At 46.4% G+C, this 19,938-nt stretch overlaps 1 protein-coding gene across 1 annotated transcript; it reads right to left on the reverse strand.

Annotated features, from left to right (window-relative positions):
* Positions 1–310: 310 nt before the first annotated feature.
* Positions 311–19,877, reverse strand: WDR3 (WD repeat domain 3). The gene is made up of 26 exons (XM_058018535.1): positions 19,627–19,877; positions 18,089–18,298; positions 17,562–17,680; positions 16,516–16,594; positions 16,088–16,183; positions 14,837–14,950; positions 13,823–13,924; positions 13,607–13,704; positions 12,576–12,671; positions 12,043–12,273; positions 11,207–11,300; positions 10,786–10,887; positions 10,035–10,120; positions 9,485–9,620; positions 8,724–8,780; positions 7,946–8,046; positions 7,690–7,801; positions 7,441–7,575; positions 6,102–6,152; positions 5,842–5,907; positions 4,971–5,063; positions 4,388–4,435; positions 2,943–2,986; positions 2,333–2,461; positions 1,745–1,838; positions 311–1,123 (listed from the first exon to the last, which is right to left on the reverse strand). Exons 1-26 carry the CDS (start codon positions 19,795–19,797, stop codon positions 968–970), a joined length of 2,820 nt encoding a protein of 939 aa, XP_057874518.1. The 5' UTR covers positions 19,798–19,877; the 3' UTR covers positions 311–967.
* Positions 19,878–19,938: the final 61 nt, after the last annotated feature.

Raw genomic sequence — 19,938 nt, forward strand, 5'->3', positions numbered from 1 at the left:
ACACTCAGCAAAGTATCTGGAAGTAGCCTCCACCACATCCCCCCAAAACCAGTGACACTTGACCATTGGTAAAAAAAACACAGCATGTGCTATAAATTAATAACAACAGCAGGAGAGACTTGTTCACTCCATTTTACCCCACTACCCCCACTGTGAAAATAAATCATTTTATCTGACACAGGACAAGTACAACATTGCAACCAATCAGTGCAATTTCTAAAGCCTGGAGCAAGTAAAAGGCAAACAATCCAGGCTTCTCACACTTGGTCTGCCAGCTCTCCAGAAAAACACAATCTGGGATGGCAGGCCATTCATTTGCTCCCACTGATTTTATTCTCTGTAAAAAATCTTTTGAAAACAGACACACAGGCCAAAGCAACTGAGGATTTACAAAGGAAATACCAGGACAAAAGACTATGGACAAAATTGTCTCACAAAGCAAATATAAATATGCCTTTAATAGAGTGCAGCCATGTTTCTCCCTGTCCCACTAAAGAGTGAGTGGCTGTAGCTCAAGTCCTCACACTTCAGCAGAAACCACAGAGCTTTTTCCACAGGCCACAAGCCACCAGCAGGTGTCAGTGAAAAATCCTGCCAGGATTTTAATCCTGGATAAAGGCATGGTCTCACCAGCAGTCTGTGTGCTGGATTCCATCGAATCAATGCTGCCAGAATGAGCTGATCCCAGAATAAATCAACTCCATTTCCAACAGGCATTCCACTAGAGGAAGAAAACATGCCTTTGACAGCCACCTCAGGCATCCATCTGCAGCAGACTAGAGAGAGTCCATCTCACAGACAACCATCCTTAGTTGGGTTTACATGCTGGGTTACACCACGTGGAGGGGACAGACTTTGTCCCAGCCACAGGACATCATCACAGATGTTCAGCCACAAGAACACTTCCATGGTAAGCAGTGAGGTTACATGAGTCCATCCAGGTGCTCTAGGTCTTGGGCAGCAAATGCTAGAGCATTGCAAGAACCATCTTTTCTTTCTTCTTCCTTTTTCTCTTCTTCTCCTCAAAACGTTCAGTAGCATCAGCAAAAAATGTCACCTCCTCCTTGGCCTCAATCTCCCTCTTCAGGAACTGGAGCCCTGCCATGTTGAATCCCAGCACATCCTGCAGAGACAGACCAGCACCACACTGTGAGGCACATCCCAAGCTAGCTAGGGTGCAGAGTCCTGCACTGGCCACCCTCTACTAAGAGATGATGAAAACAAGACAATCCACAGATTTAAAGAAAGAAATGTTAGTTTAAATGTAAACTCCATCTGACCAGGAAAACAGCCAGTCCTGCACTCAGTTCTCCACGATCCTTTCTTAAACGCAGCTATAATCCACCACATTTTCTGAAAGACAAGTTGCTGGCAGGCACCTGAAGCTTCCTCTGGGAAAATGCACAGTGTGCATTGAGGCAACAGCCCAGAGAAAAGCCCAAGAGAAGCAGGGAGTTACTTTACCTCCCACATATTTAGAAACTAGTGAGCCAAGATCCAAGCACATGTATCAGGAAACAAGTGCAAATGAGGCAGGGAGCACAATAACATGCTCACAACTGTGGTATTCTCACATGAGGAGGAACATAGGGAAAAGACAGCCTATTTGCAAAAGAGGATGGTTTAAATGAGTTCAGATCCCCATACAACTTCCCCACTGGACACCACAGAACAACTCATGCTCACAAACATTGGCTCATCCCATTATTCTACATCCTGGAAAAGGGGAGGATGTAACACTCACCCGGGCCTCACTGACTCTGGAGATGGTGGTTTTCTTCAGATTTTCTATCACTGTCACCAGCATCTGGTTGCTTGTGATCTGCCCAAAATGTATCCTGGGAGCAAAGCAGACAGTGTATTGCAGTATTGTTATTAGAAACATCACAAAGGCCCTCTCCTGAGCCTCTGTATGTTCTGGACATACAGGGTTTCTTTAATCAATCTTCCCCAGACACTGGACATGGACAGGCATGGACAAATTCATCTGGAAAAGCTGTTTTCTTAAGTTTAACAGTGGTTCAGGGGGAAGGTCTTTCTGAGAACACAGGCTCTACAGTGACTCTGTGCCACCAACAGTGCCTCATCAGACTTGATGTGGGGTCTTCTCATGCCAGTGAGAATTGGGCCACCAGGACCAGCAACCCCATCCAGGCATGTCAGCACTCTGCAGCCAAGCAGTTCCTTCCCACACACCATTCACTGTGGGCTGCAGAGATTCCTCATCTCCTACAGATACTACGTGTTTATTCCCAAGGATGCTTCCCAAGAGCTTCAGGCCCAGAGACTCAGAAGAAAGCCCAGACACAGTCTGGGCAGATAAAGGACTCACTTGAGCAGGAAGAGGAGAGCTCGGCACAGAAGCTCAACATCTGAGCCCTGCTGAATATATTCATTGAAAAGTCTGAGCAGGTCAGGGACATAGGAGAAAGGCAGCACCAGGAGAGACTCTTCCAGCTCACTGAGGGAAAAAGCAAAGGGACACAAGCATTAGTCTCAGCCAGCACACTGCTACAGATGAGCAGGAAACACATCCACATAGGTGGGTTCTGCTACTCAGCCATGCTAAGCATTTCTCACAGCTGCTCCATGAGTGCCCACATCTGCACCAGATGTCCTGCATCTGCACAGCCCAGGCATCCTGTGGCACAGGGAGCAGGCACACAGCCTTCCCTCCTCAGCATCCCCAAACTGCTCTCCACATACATGCACAGCTCCAAGCAGCCAACCCACATCCAGAAGCTTCAGTCCACACTCCCCATGGAAGGAACACTTCCCATTCCCATGCATGTTCCAAAAGAGGCTGCCAGGAACAGTGACTCCAGACTCTCTAGCACCGTCCATACCTTGCATGAGAGACCACTCAAGGAGCCCAGCCAGTCCTGGGCCTAGAACCCAACACTGAGTCACAAATGTGTTCAGCAATGAAGTTGAGGACTCACCTCGACTTGACCTTCTTGAAAACTTCCAGCACATAGGCAGAAGGCTGCAACAGAGAAAAGACAACAGCCCTGCTTAATAAGAAACATTCCAGGCCCAACATGCCCTAAAGTCCACTTCACACAGTTAAAAACACACCATCTCATCTTGTGAGAGACACATCAAGTTGAATACAACAAAGAGGAAACCCTTTCAGCTTCAATCAGCTGCCACTCAGAGAAGTTCTCCCTCAGCTCTCTCAGGACACTCTACACTGGTGAAGAATATTGTGAAAAATCTAATTTATATTTAATCAGTTAAGTCATCTCAATTTATGCCAATGAATCTTGCACAAATTGGACAAAAAGCTTGGTAAAACAAATTATATATAAAAAACTTTATACAAACTAATCTCCCAGACTTAATTCCTACTACTCCTGTTTATCTGCATTTGATTTCCAGAGCAGAGTTGGGAATTGGGAAAGAAAAGTGCCTCTAACTACTAAATCATAGGATTTCATTCCTTCTGCTAAGTCTATCCAACTTATAATTAAATAGACCTATAATCATGGAGGAAGGGACAGAAGGGCTCTTGCAAGGTGGTTACAGGTAATTAGAAGCAAGACAGAGGCTGTTGCATCTGGCACTGACATTCAGCTCTGAGCAATCTGGTCTAGTGGGAGGTATCCCTGCCCAGGGCAGAGGGGTTGGAACCAGATGATACTGAAGGTCCCATCCAACCCAACCCATTGTTTGATTGCATGAAAAGGGGAGAGAGAAAAAACAAGGATCTTCCTAAGGGTACTTAAAAACCACAGTCTGGGAGTCCACACTGGAATAAACCAGAAAAACAAAAACTAATCTACTCAGAGTAGTGGATTTTTACTTATCAATTAAATCCATGCATCCCTGTCTGTGTATTTTGCAATATGTCAAAAATCCACAGAATTTAGTGAAAACTGTTGAGTAGTACAATGACATGAATGAATAAGGGCACCAGCTCTAGCCTGCATCACCCAGGCATTGAACTTCCATTCAGAATTTTCTCAATGTAAACACTGCAGGAACAGGAAAAGAAACTGTAATTGTAGCATAAATACCGCATAAATAAACCTGGGAGAGGTTTGAACTAGCTTTCCTGTATCTTGGAGGAGACTGTAAACCCCTGGCTCATGACAAGGAACATCATAAAGTCATGGCTACCATCAGGGTTGTTTAACCCTGACAGGGTTAAACTTTTCTAATACACATGCATGATACTAAAAAATAACAAAAAAATACAAACAAACAAACACCCAAAAAAATCAACATGAAAACCCTAAATTATGTTCACTTTGCACAAGCAATAAAAGTTGAACTAAGCAGTCCTGCCCCACAGCAACCCAGCATGTTGGCTCAGCCAGCAAATCAACCAGCCCCACTCCAGCTGAGAATGGAGCACAGCCTGCGGCCTGGGCATTCTACTTACTGTAATATTTCCATAGGCACGAAGAATGGGATTGACAGGGAAGGGAACCTGGAGACACAGAATGGGTTAGAATGAGACAGGTGTGTGAATATAAATGCATATTCAGAGCAAACTTTTACCCACAACAGAAGAGAGCTTTTACTGAGTGTCTTCCTGCAATTCCCAGACCTCCACCCTCTCAGAATGTTTCTGAAGGCCTCTTGCAAAGCCATCAGACATATATGACTAACATGGATGAATTTCCTTCCACTTCTTGTCACTTTTCCCATTTCTATGACAGCCCCGTATTCAGCAAGGAGTGCTGAGATGAAGGCTAAGTTGAGACTTGAGGAGGAACCTGCATCAGCACACTCTCTAGGGACAACACTTATGTTTTAGACTGCTATGACTTTAGGGATAAAGATCACTGGAGAGAACTCCTAATTATGCCCCAGAGCATGGTGCCATTTAGTTCTCCAAAAGATTTGAGCAAATGTCTGCTGTTTTCAGCTGTCCTGACTTTATCTGCATGCTAAGCCTTTCCAGTGAGCTGGAAGGATACACCCAACACACCTTGGGATTTTTACATCCCTCAGTCTTTTACCTCTTTTCCTGCAGCTTTGCATACGGCATTGTGCTCCTTTAGTTTTGCAGTCTCTTCTCTGTACAGCTCGATAGCTTCCATGATCCTCTCAGCCTGTGCAGCACAAGAACAGCACATCAGTGACACCAGACAAGCCAGGACAAAGCTCAGCTGGACAAATGGAGGTGGAAGCAGAGGTGCTGACACAGAGCACCACATGGCACCTCCCCTGCTAACCTCTACTCCAGACTGCACCATTGCCCTGAACACACAAGTCATGTCCTGAAGATGTGACACTCCATCCACATTCCCCCAGTGCCCTGGGTGCTCTCTGCTGCAGCTTCAGGTGTTGCTTTGACCACCACCCCAAGCAGTGTCCCTTTGGGGCACGAGCCAGGGTCAGGCCATTCTGACTATTCAGATGAAGGATTTCCTCTGAAAATCACCAAACCATTGAAATCTGCAGCCATGGAATTACCCACCCCACACCTTCCCAGTAGATCTCCCACATCAAGCACCACAATAGATTTCCACCTTCCACAGAACCCCACTGGACCGCACAGCCCTTCAGGGAGAGCCCTAATGCCTTGAGAACATCCCAGCTGCCTTTTGCTCCTTTGGGATGCTCCAGAGGGCAAGGGCAGCTCTGTCTGTCCCACATGTGACAGGCAGCTGCAGGAACCCCACACCTCATTCCTCTCAGGAGGAAAGAATTCCTGGTGTGTGACTCTCCAGAGTCAAAACCTTCCCTGTCAGCTTCTGAGCAGGACAGACTGCCTGTGCTATGTGACAGCACAGGTTACTCTCCAAACTGATGCTATGACCCCATGAGAGGCCCCCTTGAGGGACTGGCAAGGCACAAAGCCACGCTGGCAGAGCCACAGCACCTTACCGCTTTGATGGTTTCAATGGTCTTCTTTCCTGCCAGCCCTGTCTCTCCTTGCCTCTCTCCAGCCACCTGCAAAATACAAAATACAGAGCTGCACTTCCATCCTTCCACAACACCCAAGCTTCAGCACTCCCTTCCCCCCTGCACTGCCTCAAAGCAAGAAAATGTTCCTTTCTCCCTGATACCTCTTCCATGCCTCTTACAGAAACAGTTTTTCCAGAGTTTGTACAATCAGACTGACACATTCAGATGGTGCAACTCACCACAGGCTGCTCTTCCTTTGCCACACTCTCTTCATATTCAGCTTCTCGTTGCTACAGAGGATGAGAACACAACATAATAAAAGCAGTGAGTAAGGCAAGGGTGCAACTCCCTTAGAGAGTATTTGAGCAAGACAACCTGGAGGGCTTCATGCAGCCCATTGCAAAACCAGGACCAATCAGCAGAGTCCAACAATGCCAGTGGAAAAATGCCCATTTGTCCCTGGTCCCAACCCCACAGTGAACTCCAGAATCTCCCACAGAGAAAGAAATCCAGGCTCTGCTCTCGGTGCAGGAACAGCCCTTCAGGATCCCACCAAGCTGAGATAGACACCACAGTTCAGCACCACACCTTTCACCAGCCACAAAACACAGAGGGAAAAAATCTAGAGAAGTCCCAGGGTTGTCCTGGGCTGCAAAAGGAAAGAGTCTCTGCTCTGCCACCTCTCACATGAAAGGGCACCAATTATGTTATGCATACTTCACTACTCATGGATTCATGCCCACCTTGCCATTCAAACTTGACCCAAAACACACTTTTCTGGAATCGGGAAAAGATTCCAGAAGAATCTGTCTCCGTCTCTCCTTTTACCAAATACAGGACATCAAGGTACAGCATCTAGGTCAGCCCTTGTTTGTTAAAAAAAACCAAATATCTATTGCAGGTTTCTCATCCATTCCTGCTTCTGCATTTCTGCCTCCTCCTCCCTCACTGTGGTTTAAGAACTGCCTTAGGAAGGAGCGACAGAAACAGGCTTCTCTGAGGGATCCAGCAAAAAGATAAGAGTTACAAATTGTTCCCAGGGAACCTCTGCTTGGATACATGAAACAAACACATCGGCCACCCCAGTGGTGGCTCAGTACTGGAACAGGTGCTCAGACAGCATGGAAAATCTATTTCCTTGGAGATGTCAGTGTATGAAGGCAAGTCTCTAAGCAGTCTAATATAGCATTAAGACCATCCTGCAGTGAGCAAAGGGTTGGACAAGAGACCTCCAGACTTTTCTTCCTATTGAAGTCCTTCTGAATTTATGATTCCTTCCAATACATGCTCAAATGATATAGAAGGAGCTTCTTCCAGCATCCCTGAGCTCTGGGGCCAGCTACTGAGACAGGAGGGACCTCTCACAGATGGAAAAGGCACAAACTGCATTTAACAGGAGCAGTGCTCTCCATCCCTCCCCATCAGCCACCTGCTGAACTGCCCCCCAAACACATTTGTGCTGAAAGGCACACAAGAGAATGTCAAACACTGCAAGCAACAGACATGCAGAAAGCCACTGAAGACCAAGGAAAACAAAGGTCTGGAAGTTGGTTTTGGTAGAAAAGATGCAACTCTCACCATCTCCCTCTCCTCTTCCAGAATCAGTGGCTCCCTTGTCCTTTCCCAGAGGCGCAGGGACTTGTCATGGGATGCTGACACCACATAATCTCCATTGGGACTGAGTGCCAAACACCAAACCTCCTGGTGATGCCCCTGCACAGAGGACAGAAGAGCTATGACATCAACATCACCCAACTTCCACCCTTGAGGAAAATCCTGCTCATGCAGGGATAATACTTCCTTTCAACAGACTCCAAAGCTTCCTACCTCCAGTGTCTGGATATGCTCAAATTTATCTGCATCCCACTGCTTAATCTTGTTGTCCTTTCCAGCTGTGAAGAAGAGATGGGATTTGGGCACAAACTGCAGATACATCACACTGGAAGAGAAAAAGGCTCAAATTTACCCACTTGGGGAACACTGCAGAACTCCCCCTGTCTATGCTGGATAAAAGGATTATTGCTGGATCACAGCTCCTTGGAGACAAGTCCACAGTCCAAAGTTGGTGTAGGATTTGACTAACCTGTCATCGTGGGCAAAGAGAGAACGGTGACAGTCCCCAAAATCCAAGCCCCAAATCTTCACATTCCTGTCAGCAGAGCCAGTTGCAATTAGAGTCCCATCCTAGAGAGCAACAAAGAGAGAGGAGGGCGTGGGGAGCTGGCTGGCAGCCCCACAAGGAACTGCTGCTGCCCCAGTGACTCTGCACTAAGTAGGCAGACACCTGGCTCCTGAAATGTGGTCCCAACCCTCCACCTCCTTCCCAGTGGCCCCTGCTCTGGCACTGGCACAGCCCACTGACAGCACTCTGTCCCCCCTCTGACCCTCTGCAGGTACTTGGCTATATCCTGACATTCTTCTTGGCTTCCAATGAGCCTCACTCCAAAGACACCTCAGAGCAAGATGCAGCCCAAGAATGAAAAGGCACAAAGAGGCTCCTTCCTCTCAGCACCTGCCCTCTGCTCCCACTCACAATTCAGCTCCCCTCACACAGCAACTTCAGCAGAAAGCAGGCTGTACCTGTTACAATGAGTGCAAGGGACTTTCACAGCATTTTGATTTCCACTCACTCACAAAATGCCCCAGGGTCAGTTCTGTCATGACCCCAACTCTGACACCCCTTCCAGTGAGCACAGGATAAGAAATAAGAAAGGGCTTTCTGTGTCCCACCCAGAAACTGCTAAGTCAGGAGTGAGGAGGTGACAAGAAAGCTTTATTCTAGAGGCCTTGATGCCAGCAGAGGCTCTCACATTCATCCATACCACCACAGTCCCAAGTTGCACAGCCCTAATGATACTTACATAGCAGATGTCCATACACAGCACTGGCAGCTTGTGTCCATACAGAGAAAGGAAAAACTGAAGCAGAAGAAAGATGACTCAGTTAGACATGCTGGGTAGAGGTGTGCAAATCTCAAGCTCCAGGCTACTTCTGCTCTGCCTCAGGAGCTGTTTTTCTAGCACTGCCCCACTTTCATTCTTGCCCTGAATACTGTTAGCAGCAGGGTCATGAGGCTAGAATTGAGAAGAAGATGGAAGCAGCCAAGCAAGCTGAACTAGCTCTGTTTCCCTCCAGCTAACTCTGGTGCCAATCACCAGTGTCAATGGAGTTCATTTCTGTTTCTCTGCACATAACTGCCAGCACCAATCTGTCTTGTGTCACTCCATAACATTCACATGCTAATACACAGCTCACAAATCCACCACACACTGCTCACAAGGAAGGTTCTCCTCCCACAGGCTTTGCCTCTGCCGTGCCCTATTTAACACCACATGAGGCACATTCATCCCCCACCTTCACAGTGCCTGACAGATCTGGAGTACCACCACATCTGCAGGGTTTAGAATGAACCTTGTTACCTGCAGGCTCAGAACACTTTTTAAATGAAAAATGGATCTTCCAGTTCCCAGTGGAACAACCATGGTTCTGTCAGGTTTGCCAGCAAACAGGCCCCTGAAGAAGGATGCATGTTCCACATAAAACAAACACTTGTCCTTTGTATTCCTGCAGGTTACAGTTACATCCCTTCCTGCACAGCCTCACACCCTGTTTGGTCAGGCACCTTGAGCGTGTCAACGTAGAAAACCTTGACGGTGCAGTCCAGCAGGGAGACAGCCAGCAGTTTCTGGTTGGGGCTGTAGCGCACGCAGAGCACGTCCTCATCCAGCTGCAACACCCGCACGTGCTTCATGGAGAGCCTGGCAGCAAGAGGGAAAAACAACTGGCAACCCAAGCAAACAAACTAGGAAGAGAAATGGATACAAGTCCCACTCTGCACCCTGGGAAAGGAAGTGAATTCCAACATGCAGCACATCATTCCTCACTATGACAGGACTGGAAATAAGCAGGCTCTGGTGGCTGATGAATTTCACTGCTATATTTCTGGTAATGATCTGCAGGCCCAATCTGATGAGACATGAAACTCACACACACAAAAAGGGATCAGAATGAGGCAAGTGCCCTCCTCCAGATAAGCTCAGATCTCCATAAAATTGCACTGAGCCCCCACTCTCCTCCATGTGCTCCACACTGATGTCATGGGCAGTTCTTGCAGTGCACAGCAGAGGCCAAAGCACCCATGATCAACAATGGCACAAGGTTTATCTTCTCACCTTTTCTGAACACTGCTCTCATCCTTCACAAGCTCAAACTCCCAGAACTTGACACATTTATCAGCACCTCCTGTCACAAAGCCATGCTGTAGGGGAAAACAAGAAAGTTGCTGTGAAACTCGTTCCTATCATCCAAAGCAAGTCTACAGCAAGGAATTGCCAACACAGAGGAGGTTTTTGAGATGTCCCACGTTCCTACACCATTATTGATTAAGTGGACACCACCAGGAGCATTTGGTCTGGTTAAAGCACACACTGCCAGAGCAACAAAGACTATTTCAAAAGCTCTAGCTTATTTTGGAGGTCTAAGACAAAGACCCTAAATATAAAACAAAACCTGGATTGAAACTTTGGGATGGAAAGCCATCATCCCAGCTGCAGCTAACAATATGCTTTTGATTTGTGACCAGCTTGAGACTCTTACTGCTACTGGATAACACACACCTGACCACCACCCTACAACAGAGCCTTCTTAAGGAACAGCAGTTCAACTTTTTACATTAAGAAGGAGGGTAAAATCCATCCCATATGTAGGGTGGATGAATTTTGGGCAGATTATTTCTTGCTATGGTTTTGATTCCACTAGAAAGTTATTAGACACTATCAGCTGCATCTTCCAAGATGAGGGGTTCCATGCTTCCACGGAACAAAGCATGCAGTGCAAAACAAATTCCATGTGCAAACACAGTACTATAGGAAAGAACCATGTGAAAAGATGTGCAAATGATACTTTTAAGGGTGGCTGAGTTACCTGGTCTGGTGAAAGAGCAATAGACCACACTGCCCCGTCGTGAGCATCAAGTGTCTCTATAAGACTGCCAGAAGCCAGGTCATACAGCTGCAGCTTCCCTGTCTGGGGAGAAAGACATCACAGAAAAGAATCAGCCTCTGCTCACAACTCATGACAGCTCCTGGCAGAAGAGCTCCCTGCCACCCATGCCCCCAGAAGCCAGCTTCACTAGGTAGCTGTTACACACTGATCTCCATCAGGGCCTTCCCAAAGCTCTACTCTGCTTTCCACCTCAAGCCACAGGAGTTCTGTAACAACTCTGGGAACAGAGCAGCGCTGCAGTTTAGGAGAGGCAATGCATGTTCTGTGAAGCTGCCTTAGTGACACTTTCCTAACACATTCCCAGACCTGGGCAGTGTGGAGTCAGAGGGCTGCTCCTTACCTTGGTCCCAAGGATGACCTGCCGATCCCCGGGGACAAAGAGCGAGCAGAGCGCGTACTCACACTCCATCGTCCGGATGCACTGCAAGGTCGACCTGCGGACAGAGCGAGAGCCCAAAACCTCTTATCACCCACAGAATCTGCCCTGCTCTGTGAGACATGCTCCAGTGTGACCTCTATCCACAGCTGTCTTTCAGCTGGGGTCAGAAAATAAGCCACCACCATCCTATTGACCCAAACACTACCCAGCACTACTACTAACAATGTTTTCCATAAAAACATGCCACTGTGTTGTCCACCATCATGACCTATTGCTGCTGTGAACAAGAACAGAGCTCCTCATTTTAAACAGCATTTCAGGAAGGGATGGAGTATAAAATAGTGTACTCAGAGGAAACTGAGCTTGAAATCAACACCACTCAAGAAACACTGGGACAGCACTCTACATCAACACACAACTCTCTAGATCAAACCAACAGCCTACTCAGTCTAATACAAGATCCTTCAGATAAGATGCCAAGAAACCCACATGATCCCTAAAGAACAGGCTTGTTTAGGGTAACAGTTAATACCGTTTATTAAAAATTAAAAAACAGAAAAAACCCATAGCCAAGTAGTCTATACACAATAGACCTTTGTGTTTAGACCTTCTGTTGAAATTTTAGATCTATAGTTTCTCAGTTTCCCTAATAAGGAAAAATGAAAAATCATTTTCTATTTGCTTCCCTCACTTCATTTGCTGCTTTATCTATTTCCACTGTCCCCTCTTTCTTATCACTGCCTTTCTTAACACAGCATGCCTCAATTCTGGGAGACTGACACAACCAGACTGTGTACCTGTTCCAAATTTTCACAGACTCTGCAGCTGCTGAGAGAATGGCAATGTTGTCAGAGCTGAAAGCCAACGTCCTGACATCACTGCGGTGGCCTCCAATGGTTATCCTGGACACACGGACAGCCTGGGGCACTTGTGCTGACAGGTCCAGGTTGTACAACTCAATGACATTGTTCTGGAGCAGCAGTACCATCTTCAGCTCTCCTTTTGGAGAGAGAATCAAGTCAAATGACCTGTTTGATTAGATAAAATCAGAGCTGTACAGAGGGGCAATAAGACAAAGTGTTGGAGGGATCAAGAATTATCAAGAGCAACTGAGACAGAGGAATATGGACAGAGCACATCCAACAAGCAAGTGCACACTGAGCCATGGAGGTGTGAATGGACTGGAAATCATTGCAGGTCTCTCCCCAGCTCCAAGCTCAACATATGTTGAGGGGGAAACTTCTTCCTCCTCTGCCTGCACTGAGCCATGCAGAGCTCTCCCCAGGTAGCTGCATAACCACTCAGACTCTACAAAAGCTTTTCCACTCACTTGATTTTAGAAGAAGCTTTGACACTAGTGACCCGCTGAATCTCTTCCTGCAGGCTCAGCTCCACACTCCTTTCAGGCTCCTCTTCAGAGTTCTGTCTGGAAATGTCAGATAAGGGAGAAGAGTCAAATGACCTAGCACAGCCAACACAAACTAACATAGCAACACAGAAAACATAAGGAAACCACTTAGCCTGCTGAAAACAACTTCCCTCTTATCCAGCAGTGCTTACCACATTTAAGAACAGGGACAGTGAAGGGTGGACAGTGAAGTTCATAACAGTATGCAGACTACTAAAGACACAAACTGTCCTAAAAAATCCTCCTTCTTTGGAGCCAAAACACAAGGCACATTACAAAGATGGATATAGAACAGGGAACAGAAGCTGTATTTGAGAGCAAGACCAGCTTCTGCTCATCTCCTATCACTCACAAAAAGCTCTCAGCCATTGCCAAAATGCATTTGCAGATTTGCAGGTGCCCAGATTTGCACAGATACCCTGTGCTTTAGTTTCTACTCTGGAGCCAGACCTCTCCCTAAGGGCTGTTCTGAGGCACCTGTTAAGTGCCAGGATACACAGAGACACTTAACACAAAGTAACCATTAAGAAAACTCTCACCTGTATCTCTGCCTGCTGTAAAACAGGAAATGAGGTGTCAGATTCTCTGTGACTTCTCAGATGGAGCTCTCATTCCTGCATTGCCTACCAAGACCTTACTTTGATGCAGTATAAACACCAATGTCAGGTAGAGCTGAGCAGCTCTGAAAAACCCATTTTATATCCATTTCTTTGCACACTTTAGCTTTCTTTTTTCAGAGGGAAGATTCAGAAAGAAAGGTATTTCCTTAGTCTCTGGGAACAGGGATGCTCAGACAAGCACAAGGATGCACAGAAAGATCAACCCCAAAATACAACAGGTAGCACAAAGAGAATGGCCAGAAGCTTGGAGTTTTCAACCACTGCGCAATGCTACACAATGAAGAGTTTTTCTAGAGCCTTCTGGATACAGACAGCATCCAAAAAATTACTTACTTGGCTTTTTTCCTTGCTTTCTTCATTTTTTTATCCAATTTCTTTTGGATTTCCTCTTCGGAAAGGACAGAGAACACTTCGAGAATGGCATCTGTTCCCTAGGGTCAGAGCAAACAAATTCAAAGGTATGAAAGCCCTGGCTGGCCCTTACAGAAAGTACCCAGGCTCTCTACCAGCCTCCTCCACAGCTCAGTAGCAGAGCCCCCCATTACTCACATGGCAGGCCAAAAACTTGCCCATCCTGTCTGTGCCAAGAGTCACCACTCGGTCCCTCCCTTCCCGCATGATGGATCCGACCTTGCTGCACTTCACGATGCGCTGCAGGGAAAGAGGAACAGACTTGGCTCTGAAAGGGCAAATGATCCCAGCAAACTCAAGAAACCTAGGGGAAATGAACCTAAAGGGTCCTGGCAGAACAGCTGGTAAGGATAATAAAGGGACAAAACAAGCATCTGTGTGAGCTACAAGCTTATCTCCTGTGTTTTGTTGCATTTCAGCTGAAAATAATCATTGGCAGTCTCAGTGGAAGAATAACTTAATTTTATTGGCAAACCACATCCATTTAAGAGACAGAGCCGATTTTTTATGCTACAGAGGCAGCAGAGCTCAGTCAAAAGAGGCAGAGAAGGTGAGAACAGAAACTCCTAAACAGGGCATTGAAGGGAGATAAATCCTCTGGAGAGGAAGCTGTAAAATTAATTAACCAAGTCAGGTATCTATCACAACGACAAGCAGCCTGAGATCTGAGCAGTACTCCAGAAAGTCAGATTCAGTAAAGTCTACAGCAGCAGAAAAGTGGGAATGGCTTTCTGCAATCTTATCTCACACCATATTTCACTGCAGTGCAACTCTGACCTCTCAGTTTCTGCGAAGCTGAGCATCAGTACTGAACTCAGCAGCTGCAAACCAGCAAGGAACTATTTTTTTCTGTGATGTTTGATGACAGAGATCCATTGGCACTGTTTAAATTTATACATTTGCTAGTCCTTCTCAAATAGAAAGGAAAGAAAAACTGTCAGTGGAGGATAAATCTGTGGGTGTTTTGGCACACATACTTCTCCTGATGTTTGGCAGGTAGATGAGGCAGCAACTGCTGCTGAGGAAGTTGTTATGGAACAAGACAAGAATTATCACATTTTCCAAAACAAACTAAATATGACATTAGGATATAAACCATGCAAATGGGGTTAGATACACCAGCTCAGAGACAGCACAGAAAACTGATCTTACTTCCTCAGGATGTTCATCCAGCTCTAAGGTCTCATCCTCTTCAGTGTTTTCTTCTGTTGCAGGTAAAGATGACGCTTTGCTTTTCTTGGATTCTGGCTCATCAGGATCTTTTACCTGCTCATAGGGAAAAAAAAAAACCAATAAAAAACCCAAAAGGAATACCTTAAACCTCAACAGCTATAGTATTGTGCTTTCTAGCTTACACTTCATTTCCCTGGAAATACAACTGATTAGCATACACTGAAGTGTCCTAAAGAATTCCTGATGGCACCAAGCACTCCATGTGCTCTCATGACTATCATCCACCCACAAGGCTGTCTTCCTCAGCTGTAAGTGTCCTAGATTGCCAAGCAAATTGTATTCTATTTGCCATCTGTGTGGCAGTTGTCTTCTGTTAAGTGGGCAGTTTTCCTCATCTCTTCCACATCCAATCCTCTCTCAGAGGAGCCATCTGCTGATAATGGGCTGTTGAATGTCACTGCATGACTGATAAGAACTATAACATCCCATTGTGAGATGCTCTGCCTGGAGGGAAAAGGAAAGCTTTCCTACCCAGATATAATCCTGAGATTCTGGAACACCAACACGGCTTCTCCACTGGATTTCCCAGAGCAATAGCTGCCTCTTCCACTGGATCTTCAGAGGAAGACTACACCCTTTCTACAGGATCCCTGCTCCAACAGAACCACACCTGACACTCCAGGAGAGCTGCAGCCACAATCCCAATTGGACTGCTACCAACATCCTGACCAACAGGGCGTCAGGTTGTGTTCTGACTCTGTCAGTGCTGTTTTAATTTACTGCATTGTTTATTTTATCTTTTTTTTTTATTTTCTTCCCTAATAAAGAACTGTTATTCTTGCTCCCATATTTTTGCCTAAAAGCCCCTTAATTAAAAATTTATAGCAATTCAGAGGGAGGAGGTTTACATTTCTCATTTCAGGAGAGGCTCCTGCCTTCCTTAGCAGACACCTGTCTTTCAAAACCAAGACAGTAAGTGAGAAGGCAGGAAGATCTGACATAGTGTGGAAATCTCGTTCTGGAAGTGCTCACAGCTTCACTTGAAAGTGCAAAACACAGGAAACAGCAAAGCCCATCCCATGAGCAGCTCGTGGACCCATCAGATAGCAAAGACATTGCTCTGGCTGTTTCCCAGAACATCCATCAGATTTGAACATGTTCCAGTTCTTTCTCAGTTCAAATACAAGCAGCTGGGCAGGGGGGCTGAGGGGTCACAGGGGAATGTCTTACCTCCTGGATGTAGGTGAGATCCCACACCCTCAGCTCACTGTCAGCGCTCCCAGTGATCAGACGCTTCTCTTGAGACAGCAAAGCCATGCCCCAGACCTGTCCAGAGGCACAATGTGAGGAACTGACTCCCTTAACAATCATTTAAAAAGCACAGCATCTTTAAATGACCTATTTAAACAGCAACCAAATAGAGAATGGATCTCGCTGGCACCTCCTCTGGAGACAGGTACATGGGAATTGTCACCCAATGCATGTGATGACAGCTCTTGGAATGTTTGGAAGTTTCTCATTTGCTCACTCCTAAAGCCTAATGAAAGTAAAATGTATGATGGTGCGAGCTTACAACTCCTGAAAGCAAGGAAAGCCCAGAGTGAGCCCTGACATCCCAAGTCCCTCCAGCCCAACACCTCCACACATCCTCTTTTTACCTCAGCTCGGTGTCCAACCAGAGTTTTGAAGCAGTGCTGGGTGTCCAGATCCCACCATTTCACCAGTGTGTCTTTGGAACTGGAACAAAGAAGAAAAACTCAGACATAAGGAAAGACTGCAGAGCTCACCATTTTTTTAAGTGGTAGAAATACAAAACCCCTGTAGAAAGTGGTAGAAATACAAAATACAAAAAATCTAGAACATGTCAGAATGTATCACAGGGCAGCTGCTCAAACACTGACATTTAGCAAGCCAAACAAAAAAGGCACAACAATGCTGCAAAAAGATATCTGTCAAGTCACCGAAGCTGACCTGCAAATATCTGAAATTGCATTAAGAAATGGGTATCATCTATCAACAAAATACTACTTTTTCCATCTGAAAAAAAAGCAAAAGAAAGTTGTTCTAATTTTAAACTGGACTGATTGCATGCATTTTTCTATTAAGCCAGTATATGGCATATTAAAAAGTAAAAATTCAGTGACTGTTGTTGTCAACCAATTATCAATTTTATCAATTATCAAATATCAATTACAGGGATTCAGTCAACTTGCAGCTCTTTTGGTTGAATAACTTAAAATCAGCTAAAAAAACCCTATCATCTTTTAATTAATATGTGTATTTACAGCTTACAAGAAAGCAATTTTTCTGTCACGCTGCTGTGTGAATTACACATACAGAAGATAAGTCTGCTAAATTCTTCAAGATAAACAAAAAAACCCTGAAAAACTGTTACATACATAATGAACATGTTATCACTGTTCTTTGTTACAATAATTTTAAGTTGATGGATTTACCAACAATTTAAACCCTTTTCCAAACACCTTTTTCAGTATGGCCATATCAGCTGCTCTAAGACTTGGACTCAGGCACCAGACTTAAAAAATATGTGGATGTGACAAGATCATATTCAAAGATGCTGGTGGGTCTGAGATATCACAACGCAAGAAGGAAAATACAAACTGCTGTAGCACACAGGACATCTAAATTGCAAGTACAACCAAGCCTGCTTTCCTGATCAACAATTTCTCTTAGTCTGGCTCACCAAGTGACCAACAAGTTCTTCTCCTTCAAGAAAAGGACTTGAGTGATGACATCCTTGTGTCCCCTCAGCCGGTACAGGCCACTCTCATTGATGACATCCCACACGATGACTTCTGTATCCTGGAACAGAGAGAGTGTGCCCATGTGTTCATGTGGCCCTTGTCTCTGCAAAACTCCTGCCATGAGACTGAAAAGATTACCTGAGAGCCCACTTTCTCACTCTGAATCACAAGGATGATTAATGCAAGGGACACTGCTTCCCCAGAGGTGCAGTCAGACTGATCAATGTACCATCATCCCAGCCTGAGACGCTTTTGCTATTCCTGATCTCACAAGATTCTTCACTTTAACAGCTCTACCAGTGCCCTGCTCCTGCCTGCAGCCCCTGCTGCTCCCCCAGCCCCTCTCACTGCCGTCCTCTGGCTATGGGCAGAGGCCACACATAAAATACTGAACACTTCAGTGCAGGTCAGCCTTCCCCAGGAGCATCTCAGTGACAGGGTCATGCTCCAGATGTGACAGCCTCACCTTTGAGCCAGACACCAGCCTGCCACCCAGGTGGTCGTACTGCAGGGCTGTAACTGCAGCCCTGTGCCCATTGAAAGTGATCACTGATTCCCCACTTAGGAGGTTGAAGACACGGACTGCTCCATCTTCATACCCAACAGCCAGGTGCAACCCATCTGGGGAGGGGCAGAGGCAACTGACTTGCTGCTTGAGACCCTTAAGGATAAGAACCTGCATTTTCAGGAGACAAAACATGTATAATGTTAATAAGTGACATGTCAGAGTCAGATACTTAGCAGAGAAAATATAGTCTGTTCATCTCCTGAACTTCCACCTGAGCACTTCTGCACTTTATAAGATCATTTTTCAACTTCCTGCACCAAATACAGTATCATTAACCCCATTTTCCAAGGTAAACAGTAGCTAGAAGGGAAGCAATTTCTCAGGAAACCAGTGCAGAATGAGCCCTGGAACTCAGAACCTGAAATTTCTGCCTCCATATATATGAACCAGAGAGCAAGAAATATTGTTTGAGAGTAAAATTAGTAAAGTTTCTTCCTGACTCCATCCTCTCTTGCCTGCCCTTTCTCAGGTATAGGACAGAGTGGCTCTTTCACAGACTGCACAAGAACTTGAGAATGAAGAAAACATCTCCAGAACAACATACCAGCAGTCACCACTCCAGAGGCTGTGAAACAAAAGCAGATTTCAGTGTGTAGTGGACAGTAGTACTTGCAGTGATTTCTGAATCTCACAGGAGACAGTGTGTGGCAAAGTCCTTAAAGCTACAGCTCACACCCCCGCTATGGGATACAACTTTTACATGGGATGCCCAGTTCCACAGCCGAAACACAAACGCTGCGACATCCCTGATTTGTCCAAGAACATTCACACAAACAGCTAAACCAGGAGCAGCTTTCCAGTTACTGCAACAGCAATTACTCTTCACAACTGAGGTCCTGAGGCAAATCTCACAGGGATCCACAGTGAGATTCATTTTAAGACCAAGTTGAGATAAAATAAATTACTCTCATAGAGCAGAGCAGCAGGACCACTGCTCCCTGTAACAACTGCTACAAGTGACCACCAAAACAAAACAAAAGCCGAGAGTCGCTGCATTCCAGATACCCATGATCCAAATCATCCACCGCCTCCTCTGTTCTGTACGTGCTGGTGCTACCTGCTGGATTTCAACAAACGCAACCCTTATAAATTCCTTAATCAGAAATAACCAATTACCTTCCTGCAACTAGCAAGCCTTTCTTGTAAAAATCCAACATTGCAGTATATTTTGGACTACTAGGACACGATGCACAATCTTCCAGTTTGGAGAACTGGCAGACACCGGCCTTTGGGCCAGGAGGCAGCCAGAGCTGCAGACCCTTTCCACAGCCTAATCTCACGCTGTGCTCACCCTTCCCAAGAGGCAGGGATGCTGTGGAGGTGGCGCTTCCCTCCAAAAGCCCCACAGTAACACAAATAGCTTCGCTTCAGGCGGCCTACAAGCCCCTCACGCTGCACCCCAGCCCTGCCCGGCACCGCATCACCCCGGGTCCCACCTTCTCTCCTTTCCTTGTGTCCCACACGAACACGTGCTCGCAAGCCGGCACGGCCACGTAGCGGCCCCGCTCCCCGCGCAGCGCCACGAAGGCCACGCCGGCCCTGGCGCTGGCCACCAGCCCGAAGAGCGCGGCGGGCTCATAGCGCAGGTACTGCCGCGTCAGGCCCATGGCGGCGGCGCGGGGAAGGAGGGCGCGGAACGGAGCAAGGAGGGCGCGGAGGAGCCGCGGCCGCCACACGTGCGGCGCTCCGGGCCCGCCGCGCTGGAAGTGCGTCAGAGCGGGCGCGGCTGCGAGCGCGGCCCCGAGCCC

This window comes from Melospiza georgiana, chromosome 2 (genome assembly GCF_028018845.1).
Source record: "Melospiza georgiana isolate bMelGeo1 chromosome 2, bMelGeo1.pri, whole genome shotgun sequence".
Classification (NCBI taxonomy): Eukaryota; Metazoa; Chordata; class Aves; order Passeriformes; family Passerellidae; genus Melospiza; species Melospiza georgiana.

Excerpts from the sequence above, each read along its gene's own strand:
- WDR3 (XM_058018535.1), bottom strand. The coding sequence starts at position 19,797 with ATGGGCCTGACGCGGCAGTACCTGCGCTATGAGCCCGCCGCGCTCTTC. Across the intron at positions 12,672-13,606 it reads AAAGCAAGGAAAAAAGCCAA|ACAGAACTCTGAAGAGGAGC; the intron begins GTAAGTAATTTT and ends TGACATTTCCAG. Across the intron at positions 4,436-4,970 it reads GCAAAGCTGCAGGAAAAGAG|GTTCCCTTCCCTGTCAATCC; the intron begins GTAAAAGACTGA and ends CTGTGTCTCCAG.